Source organism: Perna viridis, chromosome 8 (assembly GCF_037379345.1).
Source record: "Perna viridis isolate PV_CMFRI_1.1 ecotype Kerala chromosome 8, ASM3737934v1, whole genome shotgun sequence".
Classification (NCBI taxonomy): domain Eukaryota; kingdom Metazoa; phylum Mollusca; class Bivalvia; order Mytilida; family Mytilidae; genus Perna; species Perna viridis.
Window position 1 is genome coordinate 12825862 of NC_142452.1, and position 26071 is coordinate 12851932.

Genomic DNA, 26071 nt, shown 5'->3' on the forward strand with positions numbered 1-26071 from the left:
AAATGAGAAATGTCTTTACCAAGAAAAGCTCAACTGTTGGCAATTTATAAGGCTTATATTACTATTGATGATTGCATAATTTTGACTTGGAAGAAATTCAAGATTTATTGCTAATTGTGGAGGTGACAATTCTCTGACAGAAAAACTAAGTAGTTACACTGTGACTAATTCTTGAACACAGAAGCACAAAGTCATGGAACATCTGATGTTTATTTCAATATCGTACTATATGATTTCTATTTACATCTCATGAGAAGTTAAGTCAATGTATCAATTAATGAATGCCATGCAGGGGACAGTTTGATATAACCACAAAATTCAAACCAAAAACAGTAGGGGTATTAAAATATGGAAACATCATTCATTTTAAGGAGATCCATTTAATAGTACATTGTGTATTTATAACCAGAAATCAGGAAAATGCTTGTTTATGCCCCCCTTTTTTGTCTCAACCCTGAAAATCAATCCTAATTGAACCTTTGTGGTATAGCTATATAGCGAAACAATATCATTGAGATCCATATGCTGTTACTGAAGTTATATAGTTGAATTTCATGAAGTGCTTATTTAAGGCCAAATTTATGACCCATAATTCCAAATATTATCCCTAAACACAATCCCAACTAGGAAGATTTTACAAAGGTCAACAGACTTATATTCAAGTAATCACAGGAAAATCAAGTGTTTACTGACAACAGTCCCATAACTTTTTTGGACAACAAACTTTTTTGCTGTCGTGTAAAAACTATATGGCATCATTAATTTTGAGAACATTTTGGGAGAGGCCTGGGAGAACCTGAAATAGATTCATAATGATTCAAGACACATGACCTTTAAAAGAATATTGCAACACCTTTTATTAACAGACATTTTATGGAGAGTGCAACTGTCTGAAATCGCAAAAAGCTACTAATCCAAAATAGCAGGCTACAAGGGAACAGTAAATGCAGCAAACATAATTTTTTTTATTTCTTTTTTATTCTTTTTTTATGCAATATCCTAGTTTCAGCAATAGAAGGATATTACAGAAAGGTTTAATAAATGTATTCAGATAACTAAACAGTATCAAGTGCAGCTGAATCAACATTCATCTCCCCTAAGCAACAAATTAATGACAGACTCTGAAAATGTCAAGTATCACAGCCCAAGGTGTACAAATTACCAATCAATTTGCAGCAAAATACGGCATCAATCATGTTTGATCAACTGCATCAATTTAATCCTTGACTCCTGAATTTGTTCATTAACCAAATACATCCAGCGGCAAGATTATTTGGAAAATGTATTATGTTTGATGGGTGGAAGTAATATTTGCTTGCATTAGATAGGGTCTAGGGTTGGCTATATTGATATTAGAAATGATAGATAGTCAAGTTTGTAGTTTTGATGTTTCACTGCCCATTAAATTTATAAAGAGGCAAACTTGTTGATCTGGTGTTTCAATGCTGTTTGAAATGATAGAAGGGCAACTTCTTGTTCTGGTGTTAAATTGCTGTTTAGAATTGATAGATAGGCAATCCTGTTGTTCTGGGCATTATTTCAGGTAGCTTACGTAAGACATACCTGCACCATTACCATGTTAAGGATTCACATGTATATAAATCTTACAAGTGCTTTGTGAAACAATGCCCTCGTGTATATACTACTGCAGTTTAGAATTGATTGACAATCCTTCTGTTATTGTGTTTCACTAATTTTTTGACAAAGTTGTGAGAAAAGTTAACAAAGAGTAAGTTACTACAGCCATTTCCATTGTTCACCAACCTACTCTTACCATCAGTACAAATATGTGTAGACTTTATATGTATAGATTAAGATGTCAGAAATTGGAAGATTTTGTGATGACTTTTTATTCTTGTATTTTACTGCTTACTTAATAGATTAGTCTATGTTTGTTTAAACCATTAGGTTTGTCAGTTTATGTGTATGTATGCCAAAATTGGACTATTTGTCCTGAGAAATCTTGAAAAATATTCATATTCAAAATTAGGTGTCTGGTTTCTTTTTTGTTTTTTTTTACTATTCCACACAAGTTACCATACAATCTTTTTTTAACAATATATTAATTTTGCTTCTATTCTTGTATGATTAAATCCTATTGTCCTTAGTTGTTATGCTAGGGATTCCCCCACCTAAAATTGTTTACAACGTATGCCCCATCCATATAAAGCAAAACAATAAATTTAAAACCAATCTGTTAATTGGGAGCCAAGATTTTTGTGATGAAAATTTTCTCTATTGGCAAATGGCAAAAATGGCGAAGTCCTATAAAACAGAAGCACTCAAATTCTCCTACACTGTATGCCCCATCTCTATAAACAACACACCAGACCATCCATTGGAAGCCGAGATAATTGCAATGAAATTCAGACAGACAAAATGACAGACAAACGGACAGAAGGTGATTCCATTAATAACTTCAACTTGTTGAGTTGGGGGTATAATAAATATTGGTTAAAATTCATTCAAACATGGTATTTTTTTTATGCATCAGGTAAACATTTCACAATTGTTTAATTATAAGGGAATAATATGACTTGAATCAAAAAGAAATAAATTTGATAAATATAAAAGATTATATAAAGGAATATATATCTGAAGAATTTATCATTATTTGTTAATTCATTGCCTGGAACCTTTAGTGATTGTTTCTATTGGCAACATAGACACTTTTCATTGTTCTATTAGCAACATAGACACTTTTTAATTGTTTCTATTGGCAACATAGACACTTTTCTATTGTTTCTATTGGCAACATAGACACTTTTCTATTGTTTCTATTGGCAACATAGACACTTTTCTATTGTTTCTATTGGCAACATAGACACTTTTCTATTGTTTTTATCTGATGTTATATTTCTAGCTTTTTCTACTGACATATTTGTGATCATTTGACTTAGTTGATAATATACTGCTTCGTTGTTTTATGGCTGATGTCTCGACCATTGACAATATATGCAAGATTTTGTATAACACACACTATGCATCTACATTTAAAAGATCAAACGATTACTTCCTAACTGCATATGCTATTTCTGAAATACATCACTTCTGAAAGAACAATTTAGAGTCATTCATATGTAAACAGGATAATACTGATGCTCCGTCCCTATAAAATCCCTTGTCAGTCATCTACATGTTCTGTGCAACAAAAATTGCATCTGCATAAAATACTGCCTGTAATGCCCTTTCCATTTGCCTGATTCAAATGCAGAGTTGTACCTTCAGGACTTGTTCCATTCAACTTAATTTTCAATTAGGTTAAATGCTGATCAGCTAAGTGGGAAACAACAGGTCCTTATTTATGAAACAAATTTCAACCAACTGGCTATATAGAATATTTATAAATCAAATTAATTACAGTGAAGAAATGTTGATATAACAAACTATTCAGTGTCTCAGTTGTACAATCTCACCTATAAAGAAATTTGATGTATATTTCTGATTAACACTGCTATTTAAGTTAATTTCTCTAAGCCTACTAATCATAATGATCATGTCAAGAAGATGTTATATATATTTACACTAGATGGATTAAAAAATGTACAGTACAAATAACTTAGAATTTGATCATTTGACCGATAAAACTACTGTGATAGTACTATTATTCGTTGGGCACCAATTTTTGTGGTTTTCGTGGCTAGGCCAAACCATGAAATTTGGTACTGAACGAAAAGGAGATTCCCTTTGATGTGTTTATTGAAAACCTCAAAACCCTGATTTCAAGAATCCACGATATTTGCATTTCTTCCCTAATCCAATTAAGTTGGTATGCAAAAATAAATGTACTTTCACAGTATATAATAATGTTTTAGGTTCTATCTGAGTTTTTAGTAAGTTTTTAGATGGTCCACAAACACTCATTCTAATGGTAATCATAATCATAAGTTTCCAAAATATTTGTGTAGCTTCTGGATGCTACAGTACTTAATACTGTGAAAGTACTACTGTTTGTGGGGTATCAATTTTCATGGTTTTTGTGGGTAAGACAGACCACAAAGTTTGGTTCCCAACGAGATGGAGATGTACACTGAAAACCTCAAAACCATGAATTCAAGAATCATTTTTTCCTTTATCCACAAAAAATTTTCTTCAAAAATGTAAGTACTTTCAGAGTATTTGGATCTGTTACAGAACTTTTGCGATGTTTGCAAGGGAAAACTACAGGAATTACATTAATGAAAAATCTAAATGTGTATAACACATTAATATGACTGGGAAGTTTTACTCTGAAAAGAAAAATAACATAAGAGATCACTAAATATAAATATAAAAGCAGAAAGGTGGAGAAAAAGATGATGTACTATACATCGCTGACATTTATTTCGATTAATACTTTTCCCCTACAAAGAGCCTATCAAGTGAGCAAAATACTTGTCAATCTTATAAAACTTCTAGATCACTCAAAGTATCTGCAAATAAGTTTCAAAGAATAATCAAGGGTACCAAGGTTATAGCAGTAATCAAAAGAATGTAATCCAGGGACAAAGACCAGACATGGAATACAGACATACACAACAAAGAACATAAAGTAACTAAAATCATACATACAAAGTAACAAAAGCAAATGAGCAACTCGGACTCCACTAAAAACTGGGAGCATGGACCAGGTGCACCAGTAGGGTAAGCGTCCAAAGGTAGACATTTCAATTTCTCATCAATTCAGAAATCACTGTGAACAGTTTTTATTTTGTTATAGCACATAATGGAATGTTTAAATTTGCAGATATAAGTACATGCATATGCAAATGTTTTTGATAATGAAGTTTTTTTCTAAATCTACCATAGCAATATCTGGTCTCTTTCCTTTTGCAGTTGTGTTATTTTCATAGTTATGCTAGACAGAAATTGAATGCAGAAAAATGGTTAAGCTCAATTAAGCTATGTTTAGACAGTACCAGCATAATTTTTTACAGCATGCAATGTTTTTCCCTGTCGCTGATCAAGGTTCTGTCACTATATAGATTTGTCAAAGAATCATCACGACTGGGTATCCATTTTCATTATGTGATCAAAAAAAAAATTCTTAGTCACTATGAAAGCTACTGAACAGTGCAGCAAAATCTTAAAATATTTCAGAAAATTCATTTTTTTTATACTGGAAAGTCACCACGAAAATTAAGTTAACAATTGTGATGAACTGTCATTAGATTCAATATGCTATCATATGGCATGGGATTTTGTTGTATAAAATACATTCATCGACCACCATATAGTTACAATGAATAACAATTCAATATCAAACAATAAAACTACTGTTGTGATCTGAATAGTGAGATGATACAAACTAGTTCACAGTGACAAGCCAATATTTTTATGCACACTGTACCAGGTAGAGTCATTTTAAGTGTTCATATTGTATCATAGTTTTCCTCTATTTCCCACTGCAGTGAGACAATTGGTATCATAGTTTGCCACTGCAGTGAGACATTGTATCATAGTTTGCCTATATTTCACACTGTAGTGTGACATTGTATCATAGTTTGCCTATATTTCCCACTGCAGTGAGACACTGTACCATAGTTTGCCACTGCAGTGAGACATTGTATCATAGTTTGCCACTGCAGTGAGACATTGTATCATAGTTTACCTATATTTCCCACTACAGTGAGACACCGTATTACAGTTTAACAAACTTGTTTATAAAACTATCAAATTAACAATTTGGAAGTTTCCAAGAAATTTCTGCCAAAAACAAGGATCCAGTCTGAAACATTTGCTTAAACATTCTAATTTACACTCAACACACATATTAAAAACATAATGTTATAGGGAGAAGCATGAACAATTATCAAGTATGTAGGGAATCTGAAACATGAATGTCTTAAAATCAAATAAGTGAGCAGAGCAAGTATTCTAGGAAGTTTCATAAATTCCAGTTGGTCAAGATGCAGTCAGTCATCATGTTACTCAAGCATAGTTTCGGTGCCTCATCGGCAAAACTTAAAATCATTATCTGGATCATGTTTTATGAATAATTCAAATGTTATGAAAAATTCATTCAAAGTAAATGTGCAGCAATCTACAATATTAACTTTCATATGAGGTTATTATAATTTTTTTTTAAGTAATATACTAATGTCAAAAACTACTTGCACTAATACACATCATTAAACTCAGTCACAGATGTGGTGACATTTGATTAATCTATTAACTCTTCAATATTTCTTCATGCAAAAGTGATGTTTATCATTAATTTTTATCATGTTCATGAAAATCACAATCACACCATCAAATGTAGATTTAAGATGGGGGTTCCAAATGATTCCAGAAAAGAGGGAGGTTGAGTTCCAGGCAATTGTTTGCTCAGTTTTGCCTAAATTATGTGTTAAATTAACCTTTTATTCCAACAAAAGAGGGGGATCTGATCAGAACCCTCCTCCAACTCCTAGATCTACCACTGAGTAATTTACTTCCACTTTCTTTCATTCCATACCACACATTCCCATCTTTCATTCCATTTCACACATTCCATTCTTCCATTCCATACCAGACATTCCCTTCTTTCATTCCATACCATACATGCATACCACAAATTCACTTCTTTCTTTCTCTTCTTTTATTCCATACTACACATTCCCTTCTTTCATTACAAACCACACATTCCATTCTTTCAATCCATACCACTCATGCATACAAAACATTCACTTATTTTATTCTCCTCTTTCATCCCATACCATACATTCCATTCATTCATTCCATACCACAAAATACCTTCTCTCATTCCATACCACACAATTCCTTCTTTCATTCCATATCCTACATTCCATTCTTTCATTCTATACCACACAATCCCTTCTTTCATTCCATATCATACATTCCATTCTTTCATTCCATACCACACAATCCCTTCTTTCATTCCATATCATACATTCCATTCTTTCATTCCATACCACACAATCCCTTCTTTCATTCCATATCACACAATCCCTTCTTTCATTCCATATCATACATTCCATTCTTTCATTCCATACCACACAATCCCTTCTTTCATTCCATATCATACATTCCATTCTTTCATTCCATACCACACAATCCCTTCTTTCATTCCATATCACACAATCCCTTCTTTCATTCCATATCATACATTCCATTCTTTCATTCCATACCACACAATCCCTTCTTTCATTCCATATCATACATTCCATTCTTTCATTCCATACCACACAATCCCTTCTTTCATTCCATATCACACAATCCCTTCTTTCATTCCATATCATACATTCCATTCTTTCATTCCATACCACACAATCCCTTATTTTATTCCATACCACACATTCCAAAACAAGAACAGAATGTTAATGAACCTACTAACCAAATAGTTGATGTTCTATAAATTATAATTGTCATTACACACCTAATATGCATATAACAATGCAATAAAATTAATTAACCTAGATGAGATGATGATATGAAGTATGTTTACCTTTTTGTACAGGTGCAATTTGTAAATGTACAACATCAATGAGCTAATTACTTGGAATGCAGGTGCAAAAAAAACAACAAAAAAACATGCAAAGATATTTACCTGTATGGTGATAAGACAATGCTATGATCTGATGGAAGTGGTAAATCCATGATTATATCCCGTCAATATGTCACATAATATAGAAAGTTGGCAAGTTGTTCTCAATATTGTTGTCAATTTTTTGTATAATCCTTTTTTTATAAATTTTGATGTATGGCAAATGTCACATTCACATATTCGTTTCTACACTTCAATTTCAGTTTTTGTCAATATATGTTCAGAAAGCACATATACTAAACTGAAAGTTTTGACACTTTATAGTAAAATACTCGATCTTATTTATAAATATGGTTTTGAATTCTAAACAGGATTTTTCCACTTAAAGCTGGATCCTCTACTGTTATAAAAATATATGAAACTCCCTGACTCCCTGTCCTAATGCTTTAATTAAGTATATTATCTCTTAGCTTAAAATTCTTATTGAAGGAGCTTTGAATGTATGTTTAATAAAAAGTTCTTCTTTAATTACTTATCTGCTAAGACCAATGTGATGTAATTCCAGCTCCACAACTTGTTCTTAAATACTGACACAAAAGCTGTAAGCTTAATTAATGTACAATATTTGTTTCAAATTGTTTCTAACACTTTTGTTAATTGTTGAACAATTTTTATAGCATTTATGACTGCATTAAAATACTTGCAAACAATTGCAATAGAATATATATTTTTTCAAATGCATTTATAAATTGTTAAGCAGTTTTCAATACCACTCAATTACAATTATTTAGACTAAAGACACAATGTTTTATCCAATCATACCCACTTCAGTTACTAAACTGTATCTCTGTCAAATGATTCCTACTGCATTACAACATGCACCAATATTTACCCGCTATTTATTCAATTGTGCATTATCCTACTTGGTGCAAAACTATAATAATCCTCTGCATCTAACATTCAAATATTGATCAAGCTATTGTCATTACTAGATTACAATATCCTCAGCAATGACTAACTTGTTTATGTGTCTCCTCTTTCTTCTTTAATTCTTTATACTAATTTCACAAGTACATCAAATTTTCATGACTATATGGTTCACTATCCCATTGAAAGTGTCAACTTGAATGTCAAATATCAGTCAATAATAAGAAATATACATCCAGCCTCAGGGCAACTATCAATTTCAATACAAGTAGTTCTGTTCTAATATTTTCTCACTTCCATTTTCAGATTATGAGAAACTGTCTTGATTTTTGACATCATTTAAGTTCTGTATCCTTGTGACAAATTAATAGGTATTGCTTTCAGCCTGCATGTAGAAAGTTTGCTTCATTTACTGTAATTCATTCAAGTCTTGCTACATTTGACCAAGCATAAATCCTAACAGGGTTTTATTTCTTCATTTCATCGTTTCTAATGTCACATAAAAACAAAAAGTTGACAGATTAGTCTAACTTGTTACTTTATGATAATTTAAGCACATTTCCCACAAGAAAAACTCCCATATGAGTGTAATATACCAGTATATAGTGTCGTACAGCTTTACATTGAAAAAAAAATAATTGTAGTTAATTATAACAAAATGTTTAACTTAACAGCTGTAATGGAAAATTGAACAATCTAGTTATTTCCATGAGCTACACATTTAAAGGTAGTAACAGCAGCCAAATTGGATTTATATAATATTTTTATACTGATTCATGCAGTGTAAGATATAGGTATATAACTTTGATAAAAAGCAGCAAAATAATGGTTCTGTTCTGACAAATGCAGTAACTTGCCAAAAAGTAAGTTTTTATGACCCTGAATTTCTATCATCAATATGACACTGATAACATAAGAAAATCTCTTCTTTTATTTCCCTTAAGTTTCATTTCAGTTTTTTTTTTTATTCTACACATTTTGATTTCAGTAACTGAAGTGGACAACAGTTATTAAAGTCAGAACAAATTAACTTCAAGTTCTTAGAAATTCAGAACCAAGCTGATTTTACCTAATGACTATATTGTCTTCATGGAACCCAATGAAATAATTAAATATTATCTCCTTCCTAGAAATGTTTTAGTCACTACATTAAAAAAACAAAATTAACCACCAAATACCAGTACTAATCAAAATGATGTAAATAAAATGTCACAGCTGCTTGCCATCAACAGTACAACATGGCATTAAAATGTTATCCAATGACAAACAAACATTCCTCACAAGTTCAATTAGAATGTTCCACAAAATGTATTTCCCAGATAAAATTGAATTTTCTTTAACACGGTACTCTTTCAATTTATTCAGTATCAATAATTTCAGAAGCATTTTAATAATTTAACAAGGTATTTATGACTTCTCATCATTTCAGTTCTCAAAGCCTTATTCACAAATACTTCTGATTAGTACTTTGATATACTAAAAAACGCAAAATGACATCCAATCAAATTGGTCTCTTGAAGCTTTCATTACAAATGATATCAGTAGTTTAATTCGTTGATTAACCAATATAAAGATCAAATCATACCAGTTTGAAATCCTCTTCTCCAACTTCTACAACTTATTCCTCATCACAGAACAGTGGAACAAGCCATGCCACTTTCAGAAGTCTTTATAAGTTAAAGAGCATGTCCTTCAGAAAGTGTGTTGACCAGTTAAGCTGAATATTTATCTTGGCTATTGTCTCTTCAAAATTTAACTAAATCTGATGCAAAATAATTGGAAGCCAATTGTAGAATATTCTTTGTCACTTAGGCTCAAATTACGCCATACAAGACTTTCCCATCAACCAATAATTGACAATGGATAAGCCAATTTTCTGCTTTAACTGACATTAAATAAGCCTTTTTATTTCGCATCACAGCAACTTTGCTAATCCAATCTATCAAAAGTTTGATGAGTGATAAAACTGATCATGATTATTCATAAGGATGTCCAAAGGCCATGTCTAGCCAATAGTAAATATCAGGAGCCAATATATCTAATACCATGTTAAAGAAAGGTTATATCAGTCAAGTAAATCAGGGATGTAAATCGACTGATCAAGTTAATCAAGGTAATTATTGATTGATTGGTTCAAGACAAGATCTTCCACTCAGAACAAAGCTAAATATAACTGGAACATATATTGTGGTACCTCTATAAAGCAATAATCCCAAAAATAAAACATATAATGTACTACCTCTATAAAGCAACGACATCCCCTATCCTAAGAAGAAGGGTCTGAAGTTTGTATAGATTTTAGTATGACTTGGCCACATATAAAAGTAACGGTCCTTATAAAAAATCAGAATTTATATCTAATTCAGAAACAGTTATATACCACATTACCTGTCTTAGTTGCACATTCAAGATAAGACATATATAGATTGTGCATATAATTGGTACTTTGCAAGAGTTATTGTTCTTGAATCAGTTTGATTTGGTTGATTTTAGTGGGATATGATTGTATGGCTTTCTAAAAAAATACATATGTGAATACAGAAAGGATTTTTGTTACCTAAGAATACGGCATATGTAGACCGAAAAAGCATTGTTTGTTTGGTGAGTATTCATCGCCATATCCAGTATTTGAATGTTATAATTATGGATAGGAACACCTAACATTGAATTAAACCAACTAATAGACCATAAGAACTGTTGTAAAGACATTTCATAGATATTTATAGGAAGAGAGGTATAAAGTAGGCCTTGATAGGTTTTACAGAACAGTAAAACGAATAAGGATCCCTAGCAATTAACATGCAATAATGTAAATGACATTCATGTCCTTAGGTGTTATGTTTGTAATATTTTCCTACACAAAGAGCTTAATATGTAATAATAACTAACTGGAAATGAGTATTGTCTTGTGAATTCACTGTAAGTCACTAAAATTTTAAAGGAATAACTATTTGAAATTTAAATTCCATACATGTATAGTTATTTCTGTTGAATCTTGAATTTTGGCAAAATTAAATACTGTGAAAGATTACAGGAATGTGGAAAACCATTTCTTATCAAGAAAGTCAACTATACAATAGAAAAAAGAACAGATATGGTGAAAAGCAACCAATGCATCAGCATATAACCAAAATACAAAATAGTAAGTACTTTTGAGATGTAGAAGGAAATTTGAAAATAAATGCCTGCATGTAATGCTACTCAGGTATGCCGAAAAATTAGACATATTTTAAATTGCTGTACATGCATGGTAGACACAGCAGAGAGTGACATTTCAGTTTAATCCTCTAAGAAAACTCTTACTAATCAATTCATTTAAGTATCATAGTTCTAGTCCACTAAACAAAGTTCAAAAGACAAAGTAAGAATCCAAGTCCCATAACCCAATAAAGTGCTACAATAAAATAAAAACAAAAACATGAAACAACCAATCGTTTACATTATAACATATATTGCATCATTCAATTGCTCTTAAATATTGTATTTGGTTTAGTTACATAACATTGTACTGCAAATTTCCAATTCTATTTCAAGAAGTTTTATACTCAAATTACCAAAAAACAGGAAATTGTTATAGCATCTATTTTATATAGGATCAACCATACAGTCACATTCAAACATATCCCAACAAACTAATTAAATAACACAGGTTATTGTTGTAGTAATCAAATTGTTTTTGTAAGAATAAAATCATACACGTCATCATAAATTGTTTTGAGGTTTACTTTCATTATGTACATGTACATTTACATGGGAACAACTTTCTATTGATAAGGTACACACAAAAGATAAATACAACTTAAGTAACCTAATGGTAGTGCTGCACGAGAGCAGTTACAGCAGTGTCTGCTTTTAGCAAGGCAATGGAATATAGTGATAATCATTTCTTAAAAAGGTTAAATTAAATCTTCACTTTTAATTATATTCTATCAACCAGTCCTTTTATGTGATTTTTTAAGTTAACTTCTAAATTAAGTTGTTAAAGACAACATGTTTTGCCCTTAAGTTTGAGTGAAGATGATTTTTATCATTAGTTTTAACTATAATGTTCCTTGCCCAGTCTTGTATACCACAAAAAAAAGGACAACATAAAAACCATGCTCCTTTGATTCCTACATAAACTTTTCACTTCATTATCATTGTTTCCATTAATTTATATTTCCTACCTAATAATCTTTTCCCCCAATCAATACTCATGCACTCAAACACTATCATACATTCTCATCAATATGACTTATCACAATGTACCACAGAATCAGATTACATTAAGGATACAGATGCTGTGCTGTGGCATCCTCCATGACTAAGGAATGATATCAGGTTACAAATATAAAACACAAAAAGTACAGAACAAAACAGCTGTTACAGAGTAAAAGGTATTACTTCTAGGTATCAATCAAATGACACCATCAGAATAGTTGCTGTTATGATCTGTTAATGACTTAAGTTCATCAAGGCCTGTCAAAACCTGAGTAAATACTACTTAAGTATATTTATTGAAATTATTCTCTAAACTCTTCAACAATTGCAGTATATCTCAACTAAATTCAAAGGAAGTACAGTCCTAATTAGAACACTATATTCTAAAGAAGTGAAATATACCAGGTAATCCTGCAACGTGTGTGGTCTGCTTGACAGGAGATATCAGACCATCCTGTGATGACAATATACAATAATCAGAAATCCAACACAGTACTCAGTATCAGACTGTCAGTAAAGAAGTTTCTTAAATATTGAATTCTATTGCAAGAAATAATAAAACTATCTCAGAAAGTACTATTATAGCATTCCATGATAATCCAATTTTATGTCATTGCAAAGAAATACATCTCATAATTAAGAACCTGAATTGGATTGCACATATAGATACCCCTTTCATATTGTATCATATTCCAGAGGCACATGTGACAAGGATGAGATACATTTCCATAACAAAAGTATAGTTCTGTAATGTTGTCATCTTGTAGTTATGAATAAGGTATTGAGTATCCTACATCTATTAAACCATTTTCTGATGCTTTTCAAATAAAAGTATTCAAATAATACTCACAGATTTTTTTTCACTAACAATAATTTTCTAAATAATATCTATATGCACAAATGATATCAGTAATCATATCCCTTGCTGTGGTAAATCATTTATTTATGTAATCAGTTTAGTAGTAATCACCATTGTTCAAAATCCTTCAAAACGAACATGTACAAAACTTGCATTCATGAATTCCAAAATAAAAGCATTTTGTTTTTTTAACTCAGTTCTAAATTTTCAAAAATGGTAACATGGCTTTGAACGACAAAAACATACTCTCACCAAATATTTTTATCCAAACTTAACCTTAATTGGTATAATTCAAAGCAATTTCCTTCTATTTAAAAACACCATTAACACATTAAAGCCATGTAGATCAAATTAATTACACTGATAATTTTATCAATATTGACTTGTAAGATTTTTCAAAACATTAATTGACTATTGAGCAGTTTCTCAGAACATTAAACCAGGTACATTGTAATAATAAGAAGTCAATAAATTTACAGCTATTGATATTTAGACACATATTGATTCTGATCTAAAATACATACACAGCAGGCTTTCCTGAATCATTGTCAGTTCCCATAGATATATCATAGTTGATAAAGCATAACTAAGAAAAAATCTCTTGTTTTAGAGAACTGGTCAGAGATTTTAACAAAAACTTCAACTTAACCAAGCACCTCAAAAATGTAAGGATTTTTTTAATGTTTATGGCAAGTTTTGAATGTAAACACCATGTTGTATCCATCAATGACTGTAATTTCCTGACTAAAACAACTTGATAAAGCATCTAAAAAATATATAATACTTCCCAGAGTGAGGCATGATATGACTGCAAATGTTAAACCCTGAACACATAGCAAGTATGAACACAATATATTTGTTCTATGTTTGGATTGCAGTTAAATATATATATTTGGCATAACATAGATTTCTGACAGAAAATGAATGTGATTAATTAATACTTATTCATTTAGTTGATTTAAAAAAAAATATGCAGTTTACACTAAGTTTTATAAAAATATATCTTTTGGGTCATTTGGAAACCTAGCTCCTGAACAGCTGAGGCCAGATAGCCTCTAACTCTACCATCCTTTAGTGCTCTGTATAACCTTGAATTAACATTTCATACAAACCTGTTCATTTAAATTCAATTAATTGATCAAAGAAAATAAAAAGATTTATTCTTTTTTTACTTTTTTCACCCCTTTTACAATATAATAAAGGTTATTTACAGAAAATTGTTTATCAGCAATGTCCTTTATATGTAAATGCTCTGAAATTTGAATGGCACAAAACTGTACTGTCAGAAGTGATGTATTTCAGACATGACATAAGCATTTAGGAAGTTATTGTTTTAACTTTGAACCTGAGATACACAGATGTGTTATGAAGAGTCTTGCATGTTCCTATTAGTCAAAACATCACCAATATAACAACATTGTGGTGAATTTAATGATGTCAAATGTTATTTGAGAACAAATGACTCCATCCTTCTTACAACAAAGCCTTAGATCATATTTTATCAAGCAATAGATGACTTAGCTAGATCTTTTTGCAATAGAACTGAGTGTGCAACTGCCAACAGTCTGAAAATATTGTTACCTTCCTTTTGTGATCTGAAACTTTTTTAAAAGCTGATACAGATCCAATGACTAATAACAGTATATACAGGAAGTAATATAGTTAATTACAGGGAAATAGATGTTCTGGTCTTCTCTTGACTGGATGAACTACTAATTAGGTAATTACCTGGACAAAAGTGATATAAACTTTCTATCATTTCATAGATATTTTGATCTTTGGTAACACTATCTCTATTCCCTGAAGTATGATCCAAAAACAAAGTGTTTACATCTAACAACAATCTGGACATTGCCAATTATGTTCTTTAGCAACATGAAAGAACTTAATCAAGCATTTCTAGGAAAAACTATTCTTCAATTCGGGAGCTTTGAAAGCAAACATAGGGTGCTTTCCTAAAACACTATGATTTAACAACATCAAAAGCACTTAATCAAGCATTCCTTAAAAATGTCTTCAATGTACAATGTATAAGATAAAAGCTTTAATCACTTAAATCGACTACTACTCTGAATCCTTGCCAATTTCTATTATATAGGATTTACTCTATCTCAGTGATGAAAATAGAATTTTCCGGATATTGTAATAATTGGATGACAAAATTTCTTAAGAATGTGTAACAAAAGACCTGTTGCTAGTTCTTAAATTTTAAGTAAAGCTTCTCAAAGACCTAAAAAAACTTGTCTTAAGTTGAATAGTTTTGAATGACAAATCAAAAAGCCTTGTTTTAAATAATCTGAATCAACTGGGTCTCTGCATTGAATTTCAGCAACTCCATAGCATGGACATAGGAGCAATAAATTGATATAAAAATTCAATCCAGTTTCCTTTATTGATGTTTAGCATATAAAATATGAAAGGAATTTTCTGATAAAATTCTCCATAAGCAGAAATCAAGCACCACAAAGGAAGTATGAGGGTGTTCTATACTAAGCAGAAGAAGAAACACACAACCAATTGTACTATTTTACACAGTTTTTTATAGACTTTATAGCTGATCTGATCAGAAAGAAAGAATATTGTTTGGCTAGATCCTTCAATCTCAGTTTCCGCTATATAGATGACGTATTATCTTTAAACAATCCTAATTTCGGGGATTTGATACATCGCATCTACCCAAAAGAACTTGAGATAAAGGATACTACAGACACTGTGAAGTCAGCCTCATATCTTGACCTACACTTAGAAATCGATAGTAAAGGAAAACTATTGACCAAACTTTACGACAAACGTGATGACTTTTCATTCAGAATTGTCAACTTTCCTTTCATCTGTGGCAACATCCCTTCGGTTCCTGCATATGGAGTGTTCATATCACAACTCATACGTTATGCCAGAGCTTGCCGAAACTACACAGACTTTTTGTATCACGCTAGAACTCTAACAAATAGGCTTCTGGAACAGGGTTATGTTGCTACAAGATTGAAGTCATCACTACAGAAGTTTTATGGTCGTTATCATGAACTCGTGGATCATTACGGTGTATCCATCTGCACCATGAAAACTGATTTATTCAACGGGCCATAGTTTTCCTTCCCTCGTTTGTCTACCCCGGACATGACTTTTTATGAACAACTCGGCGGGTGTTTCTAGAAAAGCAGAGGACGCTTAATCTAACGGCACACCTGGTCCATGCTCCCAGTTTTTAGTGGAGTACGAGTTGCTCATTTACTTTTGTTACTTTGTATGTATGATTTTAGTTACTTTATGTTCTTTGTTGTGTATGTCTGTTTTCCATGTCTGGTCTTTGTCCCTGGATTACATTCTTTTGATTACCGCTATAACCTTGGTTCCCTTGATTACTCTTTAAAACACTAAAATCTGTTTCGCATTTATATACCAGTAAATGTATTGACATTGTAATCAGGGCTTTTGCTTAGAAGAGGACTTTGTCAGATGCACCATTTTTTAATATATTGCTCCATTTTCATTTTTTCTGTATACTAAAGGTTCTAAAGAGCCTAAATCTCTTACCTGGCTTGATAAACCACATTATATTATATGTAAAACTGCCATGTTTTTTCCTTATATATTACTCCTCCAGAAACAACACTCATATCAACTTCCATTGAATTCCGTCAAGCAGTTTCTGAGTAGAAGATTTTTTAAAGTAATGATATTTAAGAAAGCAAAAAACCTTAAAAGGGGTAATAACTACAACATGGCTAAACAGATTTACACCAAAGTTTGACCACAAATAGATCTCATCATGTTGAATACTTTTACCTCATTTCAGAATTTGGCTAAATCTAACAATTTAGGAGATACAAGAAAATCTGCTGTCTGATCCCTTTGTTCTATTTTTAGTAACAGCAGTCATGTTTTTCAATGGATCAAAGATCTCCACAACATTTCTAAGCGGATTAACCTAAGAAACAGTCATACCAATTAAGTTAAGTTCTAATTGGTCCAGTAGTGTCAGAGCAGAAGAGTTTTGAAAAAATATCAACAATGACGACGACAACAATAGACCCTAAGTGACGGCCATAGCTCACATGTCAGGCCATGTGAACTAAAAAAAGTAAATTTTGAAAAATCAAAAATGTAAATGAAAATGAAAATCGAAAAATCCGTATTTTCATAGAATCACTAACAGGTGTCATGTTTTCATTAATTAAATAATGACAGAAAACTTCTCACAGCTTAGTATTCTGTTTGTATTCTATTTGATGGGTAATGGAATGAAGTTCAATTTCAAAATATACTACTTATGGAAGCTCTGCTCTTATGTATGACGTATATGATTACCACAAATAATATAGGAAATTTTGTCAGTTCTTTTTTCATGAACATTCCATTACGCCAACACATATTTTACCTGTTTACCTGAAAATCCCTGAGAAATATAATTAGTATCACAAAGCCATTCCATTCTCTAATAGTTTATTCATGGTAAATACACATACCATCCATAAAAGCTTTGACTTTACAGAAGGATGTGTACATCCATTATTTCATTTATACAGGAAGTTTAGCATATAATAGACTTGTAAGAATCAAAATAACACTTTATTTGTATATTTTTTTTAATTCCCTCTCCATGCTGTTTATTGTTAATCTTCATTGAGTTTCTTCCTACAAGCTTTGTACAGTGAAAACTGACTAAACAGAACCCTGGAAAATCCAAAACCAAGTCTGAACCAGACACTTTTTATTGTCCCTCTATATCAAATTGAATATATTCCCAACCTTCTTATAACAGAACACCTGTCTAAACAAAAACAATTTTAAAGTCAAGAAGGGTTAAGTTTAGACAGATTTCACTATATCCATTAAGGAGGTAGACCTAAGGTAAGGGACATAACTCTTGAAATCAGTGATATGTTTGCATATTCAATTTCACCAAAGCATATTAAGCTTTCATTTGAAACAGAATGAATCCATCAAAGTTACTTTGATGCTTACATGAGATTGATGCAAAATGCTGGATACAAACATTCCAATGATTTGTAAGAGTTGTGTCCCTTACCCTATGTCTACCTCCTTAAGGGTATAAAGAACGAAGATTTAAACAAAAAATGCAAGTCTAGGTGTTTTATCTCAAACTGTAATAAAGAATAATGACGAATTGATGGTTACATTTGTTATATGTGTTTGTTTTCCTTGAATGGTCTTTGTCCTTTGATTTCTGATTTTTGACCAATTTTGCGTGGCAAATTTGCACCCTTGCATCGATTCTAGAGTTGGGGTGTAGCTTATACATGAATTATGTAATAATCTTCTATGTTTATCCTCTCTGTGCATGCCACATATCTACATAGTAATGAACTAGCTTGTAGGATGGTGGAGTTGCCTCACCCCATTAGACTTCTTATACGTATTATATACTTGGTGTGGCTGTGTTTATATACTTTTGCAGATCCTCTACTGTCTTACCGATACCATCAGAGGTTTTCCTATTCAGTTACATCATGTGCTAATGCTTGCGCTCTATATTTATTTACGAGGAATTATCACTTGGTTAACGAAAGCTATATTCTTATATAGCCTAGTTGGCCGAGTGGTCTAGAGCGCGGACTTAGTACAGGCAGTGTTGCCATCGATGTCAGAGAAGAGAAGAGGTTCAAATCCTGATTGTAAAGATGGACTTGCACTTTATTATATATATATATGACAATTTTGTATATATATATATATGACAATTTTGAAGTTTGTTCCTAACTGAAGAATATTTTAAGATAGACATTGCCAAATGCCCATTTTTTTTTCAGTTAGCCAAACAGAATCCCTATTGAGAAAAAAGAATGTTTTATATTTATAGAAGACAACTACCTCAAAAACTGATAAATCAATGTACATCAAAGATACAAATTCCACACCTGTGAATTTTACAGCCTGTTATAAATATTTATCAGGGCAAATCCTTTGTTCATTAATGTTTTAGAAGAATGGATTTGTCTGCATTATTCCCAGTTTTAGCAAGGCAAAATAAGGATTTAAGTTAAGCTGGAGTTAATGTCACATACTATGAAAAAAAGATCTTTTCACTACAGATTCAGGGTTAAATTCTATACAATCATCTTTTAATTAAAGTACAATGTATTATTGCAGGAAAATAAGAAATAAAAATATTCATTTAGAAAATTGTAACTTAAATGTGTTTATCTCAATGTCCAGAATGTAATACAGCCACCTCTAACCATCACCCTGACCAATCTATTCTATGGGTGCCTCCATCACCAAGTAACCTAGATATATCTAAACCTACAGCTGGGTCCTTGGATATATCTACCAAGGAACAATTACCAGTATGCTTTACATCGTATCTATCTCCTCATCAAGACACAGCTTGTTAATTCAATCTTTCTATCTATTAACAATGTATCTCATTCTCCCCCTATCTTCAATCTCTCTATTCACCCTACACAGAAAGTTCATATGTCTGTACATTCTAAGGCAATATACAAAACTTCATCCAGTTCAAACTATTTAACTCCCCCATTCTTTCCCTATAATCTCTAATCATTCTTCTTGTCCACCCCATACAGAAACACTCATTAGTCCAAGCAATATAAAGACGGTAATCTCCATCCTTCAATCCTCCAACTTTCCTTCTCTAATTTCCCTTCATCTTGTCCACCCAATACATTACATCCTGATGACCATGGTCTCTAAGACATACAAACCTTCATTAATCTTAATCAAGTATTTTTCCACCAGTTTTTATTGCCATCTTATATATTCTATAATGATGTCCTTTGACTTGACAACTTGACAGTGGATATAATTAAACAATAAAGTGGCTGAAGGAATGTGTTTATTCATTTTATTCATTGCAGTACGTTGAAGATGGACATGTATAGCATACTTTTTACCAAGACTTTTCAATAACAGAGCTAAATGTTCTATGAGCATGCACACCAGGGGTTAAAATGCATACATATAAAAAATTGTCCAATGCAAGTTGAAAAAATATCCCAACTACATGTATGTTAAATACATAGTACAAAGATTTTATGGAATTCATTTTTGAGACATACATGTATTATGATAAAATCTTGTAGTAACCCTGAAGTGAATTTTTGATGTCAGTTTCTTTAGTAACAACGATCAACTAAAACCTTTGTATAATTTTTCAGCACATTCTGATAATTGAAGGAGAATATCTGAGGGGCTGAACCATGATAAGCTGATAATTGAAGGAGAATATCTGAGGTGCTGAACCATGATAAGCTGATAATTCTAGGAGAATATCTGAGGGGCTGAACCATGATAAGCTGATAATTGAAGGAGAATATCTGAGAGGCTGAACCATGATAAGCTGATAATTGAAGGAGAATATCTGAGGGGCTGAACCATGATAAGCTGATAATTGAAGGAGAATATCTGAGAGGCTGAACCATGATAAGCTGATAATTGAAGGAGAATATCTGAGGGGCTGAACCATGATAAGCTGATAATTGAAAGAGAATATCTGAGAGGCTGAACCATGATAAGCTGATAATTCTAGAAGAATATCTGAGGGGCTGAACCATGATAAGCTGATAATTCTAGGAGAATATCTGAGAGGCTGAACCATGATAAGCTGATAATTGAAGGAGAATATCTGAGAGGCTGAACCATGATAAGCTGATAATTGAAGGAGAACATCTGAGGGGCTGAACCATGATAAGCTGATAATTCTAGGAGAATATCTGAGGGGCTGAACCATGATAAGCTGATAATTGAAGGAGAATATCTGAGAGGCTGAACCATGATAAGCTGATAATTGAAGGAGAATATCTGAGAGGCTGAACCATGATAAGCTGATGATTGAAGGAGAATATCTGAGAGGCTGAACCATGATAAGCTGATAATTCTAGGAGAATATCTGAGGGGTTGAACCATGATAAGCTGACAATTGAAGGAGAATATCTGAGAGGCTGAACCATGATAAGCTGATAATTCTAGGAGAATATCTGAGGGGCTGAACCATGATAAGCTGATAATTCTAGGAGAATATCTGAGGGGTTGAACCATGATAAGCTGACAATTGAAGGAGAATATCTGAGAGGCTGAACCATGATAAGCTGATAATTCTAGGAGAATATCTGAGGGGTTGAACCATGATATGCTGATAACTGAAGGAGAATATCTGAGAGGCTGAACCATGATATGCTGATAATTGAAGAAGAATATCTGAGAGGCTGAACCATGATAAGCTGATAATTCTAGGAGAATATCTGAGGGGCTGAACCATGATAAGCCGATAATTGAAGGAGAATATCTGAGAGGCTGAACCATGATAAGCTGATAATTGAAGGAGAATATCTGAGAGGCTGAACCATGATAAGCTGATAATTGAAGGAGAATATCTGAGAGGCTGAACCATGATAAGCTGACAATTGAAGAAGAATATCTGAGAGGCTGAACCATGATAAGCTGATAATTCTAGGAGAATATCTGAGAGGCTGAACCATGATAAGCTGATAATTCTAGGAGAATATCTGAGAGACTGAACCATGATAAGCTGATAATTGAAGGAGAATATATGAGAGGCTGAACCATGATAAGCTGACAATTGAAGGAGAATATCTGAGAGGCTGAACCATGATAAGCTGATAATTCTAGGAGAATATCTGAGAGGCTGAACCATGATAAGCTGATAATTCTAGGAGAATATCTGAGAGGCTGAACCATGATAAGCTGATAATTCTAGGAGAATATCTGAGAGACTGAACCATGATAAGCTGATAATTCTAGGAGAATATCTGAGGGGCTGAACCATGATAAGCTGATAATTGAAGGAGAATATCTGAGAGGCTGAACCATGATAAGCTGATAATTGAAGGAGAATATCTGAGGGGCTGAACCATGATAAGCTGATAATTGAAGGAGAATATCTGAGAGGCTGAACCATGATAAGCTGATAATTGAAGGAGAATATCTGAGGGGCTGAACCATGATAAGCTGATAATTGAAAGAGAATATCTGAGAGGCTGAACCATGATAAGCTGATAATTCTAGAAGAATATCTGAGGGGCTGAACCATGATAAGCTGATAATTCTAGGAGAATATCTGAGAGGCTGAACCATGATAAGCTGATAATTGAAGGAGAATATCTGAGAGGCTGAACCATGATAAGCTGATAATTGAAGGAGAACATCTGAGGGGCTGAACCATGATAAGCTGATAATTCTAGGAGAATATCTGAGGGGCTGAACCATGATAAGCTGATAATTGAAGGAGAATATCTGAGAGGCTGAACCATGATAAGCTGATAATTGAAGGAGAATATCTGAGAGGCTGAACCATGATAAGCTGATGATTGAAGGAGAATATCTGAGAGGCTGAACCATGATAAGCTGATAATTCTAGGAGAATATCTGAGGGGTTGAACCATGATAAGCTGACAATTGAAGGAGAATATCTGAGAGGCTGAACCATGATAAGCTGATAATTCTAGGAGAATATCTGAGGGGCTGAACCATGATAAGCTGATAATTCTAGGAGAATATCTGAGGGGTTGAACCATGATAAGCTGACAATTGAAGGAGAATATCTGAGAGGCTGAACCATGATAAGCTGATAATTCTAGGAGAATATCTGAGGGGTTGAACCATGATATGCTGATAACTGAAGGAGAATATCTGAGAGGCTGAACCATGATATGCTGATAATTGAAGAAGAATATCTGAGAGGCTGAACCATGATAAGCTGATAATTCTAGGAGAATATCTGAGGGGCTGAACCATGATAAGCCGATAATTGAAGGAGAATATCTGAGAGGCTGAACCATGATAAGCTGATAATTGAAGGAGAATATCTGAGAGGCTGAACCATGATAAGCTGATAATTGAAGGAGAATATCTGAGAGGCTGAACCATGATAAGCTGACAATTGAAGAAGAATATCTGAGAGGCTGAACCATGATAAGCTGATAATTCTAGGAGAATATCTGAGAGGCTGAACCATGATAAGCTGATAATTCTAGGAGAATATCTGAGAGACTGAACCATGATAAGCTGATAATTGAAGGAGAATATATGAGAGGCTGAACCATGATAAGCTGACAATTGAAGGAGAATATCTGAGAGGCTGAACCATGATAAGCTGATAATTCTAGGAGAATATCTGAGAGGCTGAACCATGATAAGCTGATAATTCTAGGAGAATATCTGAGAGGCTGAACCATGATAAGCTGATAATTCTAGGAGAATATCTGAGAGACTGAACCATGATAAGCTGATAATTGAAGGAGAATATCTGAGAGGCTGAACCATGACAAGCTGATAATTCTATTTCCATTTCCTATTGTTTTTTTACATAACCAATTAATTAATTGATTAAGTTTTCTGGACATAAAAAAACCCTTAATAAAGTTTCTGGACACACAGAATCCTATAATAAACGAAGTCAAAAGGACAATTCATTACAGGAAGCTGTAATTACCATGTTTATATCCCTAGGGACCATCTCAAATTTGATTTGTCTCATCATCAATCCACAGAATGAAAAGAAAATTAAGAATTCACATGAAATTCAAGCTTGATGTATTGGTCTTGTATATAATAAAGGGGCTATAAGAAAATGCAAAGAGGTAGTCTTGTAAACAATAATTTATGTACAAAGTAACAGCAGTGAACATATGTAACTCAAGTACCCCACGTCTTTCCTCTAGCTTTTAAATTCTCCAGTCATGTATACTGAAACAATTGTGGTGTTTCTATCATTCTAAAGTAAACAGACAAATAATTGCAATAAGTAAAATTAAAAAATTAATATTTAGTAAATAAAAAATTTCAAGGGTGAGAACTGTACCAAGGAGTTGCCTTACAGCTTCAAACTGATGGATATTTAAGATCATTTCATTAACTGAAAGAACTATACATTATATCATCTACTGATTGATAGATTGATTATGGTTTGATATTTCCTATGGCAGATATTTCATGCATTTCAGGAGAAGAATGACTGACCAATCAAATAGTCTATACCTTGTACTAGTCCAACACACTGAGCTGGAACTAGCTTATAGAAGCAACAGCAAGCAAGTAGGCATGTCATCCCACTTGGACACATTATTCTGACTATGAGCAGACCAGTCGTCTCTATATCCTCTTAAATACTCTCCATACTTAGCAGTGAAGCAGTAATTACCATTTCTAAAGTCCATGGTGTGACTCAGCTGGGGATCCAATCTGTGATTCTGGCACTCAAGGCGAGCATGCCACTATGAGACCAACAAGCCAGATAATAGTTTTTTAAGATATTAGCAAAAAAGCCATGTATTACCTTTTAAAGGCATAACTCTAATATTTGAGGAGTCATACTACAACTTCCACTAAATAGACACTTTGTATAACTTCAAGCCAAAGGGCTTTTGCCTTTATATTCCTCCATTGATCTGAGTTTTTCCGACACAGTCGGCATCGAGTTCACTTTGACATCACAGGGCATCCATGATGCTTAACCATGGCAACCTAACCGATGTAGCTTACAACCATGCATTTCACTGGACAAGTGTGGTAGCAACCATGCAATTGAAGGTTCCATTGGTGTCTGGATTATTTTCAATTACTTTTATATATTGAATAATTTTTAATTTATATAATGAATAATTAGAAATAGTTTACTTGTTGAACCAATTAAATAATTAAAATACAAAATATAAATGTAGTACAGTGATCAGACAGTTCACCAAATAAGATCTTAATCAGATTGGGTATTAAAAAAGATAGTTCTTGTTGAGATATAACTTCAAAATAAGTGCATTTACCCATTTTTTACAAACAGAAATTGAAATAGATGCCCAAAGAAAGTTGGTGACCAAATTGGTAATGATCCATCCAGAGTGGTTTTAGAGGAGAATCTATCTAAAAATAAAGATAATGAGGTCAGCGACAAATAGACACAAAAAGCTAACAGTAGCTCACATGGACATTTTGTAATGGCAGCAACAAATATATACAACTAGAGGCTCAAGAGAGCCTGAATCGCTCACCTGGTTAACCATTTGCTTATTTGAAAAACTTGAGGAATAAGACAGGCTAAGTTAAAATCAACTAAATTGTCAAATGCAAGAAATGCTTTTCATAGCATTTTCATGACCAAAACCAGAATTTTGCTAAATTCTTTTCAAAAACCTGTCTTCCGATCCCTAAGTTCCATTTTTAGTATTATACTGTATAGGCAGCCATATCTATTCATGGATTTAAAAAATCACAAGTCATTTTGAGCACAATACACTAAAGAACTATCATGTTTATTTTCATTCAACGAACTTAAATGGTTTTAGAGAAAAAGATTTTCAAAGTTGTACATGTGAAAAAAAAAAAAAAAATCTGTTTCAGGGGTCGTAACTCCAACATTAGTCAATGAATGGTTTTGAAAATTTCGGCATAGGTCCTCCTCATGATGCTTAACAATTTAACCCACACCAGAAATTTGGTAAAGGCAACGGTTTTTGAGTTACTTGCAAAAAACTGCCATCTGACCCCTATGTTCTATTTTTAGTAATGGAGGCCATGCTTTTTCATGAATCAACAATCCCAATGGTCATTTTGTATGGGATACTCTAAGGAACATAAATGCCAACTTTCATTGAATTCTGTAAAATGGATTTTGAGAAGAAGATTTT

General features: G+C 32.6%; 1 protein-coding gene across 4 annotated transcripts in view; it reads right to left on the reverse strand.

Annotated features, from left to right (window-relative positions):
- Positions 1-26071, reverse strand: part of LOC148609390 (ligand of Numb protein X 2-like) — a 74599-nt gene that overhangs the window by 36679 nt on the left and 11849 nt on the right. The window contains exons 1-2 of one of the 4 annotated variants that reach the window (XM_088540926.1): positions 9978-10305; positions 7529-8881 (exon numbers count right to left, since the gene is read on the reverse strand). The exons of 1 other annotated variant lie outside the window; for it this stretch is intronic. In XM_088540926.1, the coding sequence (XP_088397052.1) occupies positions 7529-7578 (50 nt within the window). In that variant the 5' untranslated portion in view covers positions 7579-8881; positions 9978-10305. Of the gene's footprint in view, positions 1-7528; positions 9050-9461; positions 9569-9977; positions 10306-26071 lie in introns of those variants that run through there. 2 more of the 4 variants (XM_088540925.1, XM_088540924.1) reach the window with 2 other exon arrangements.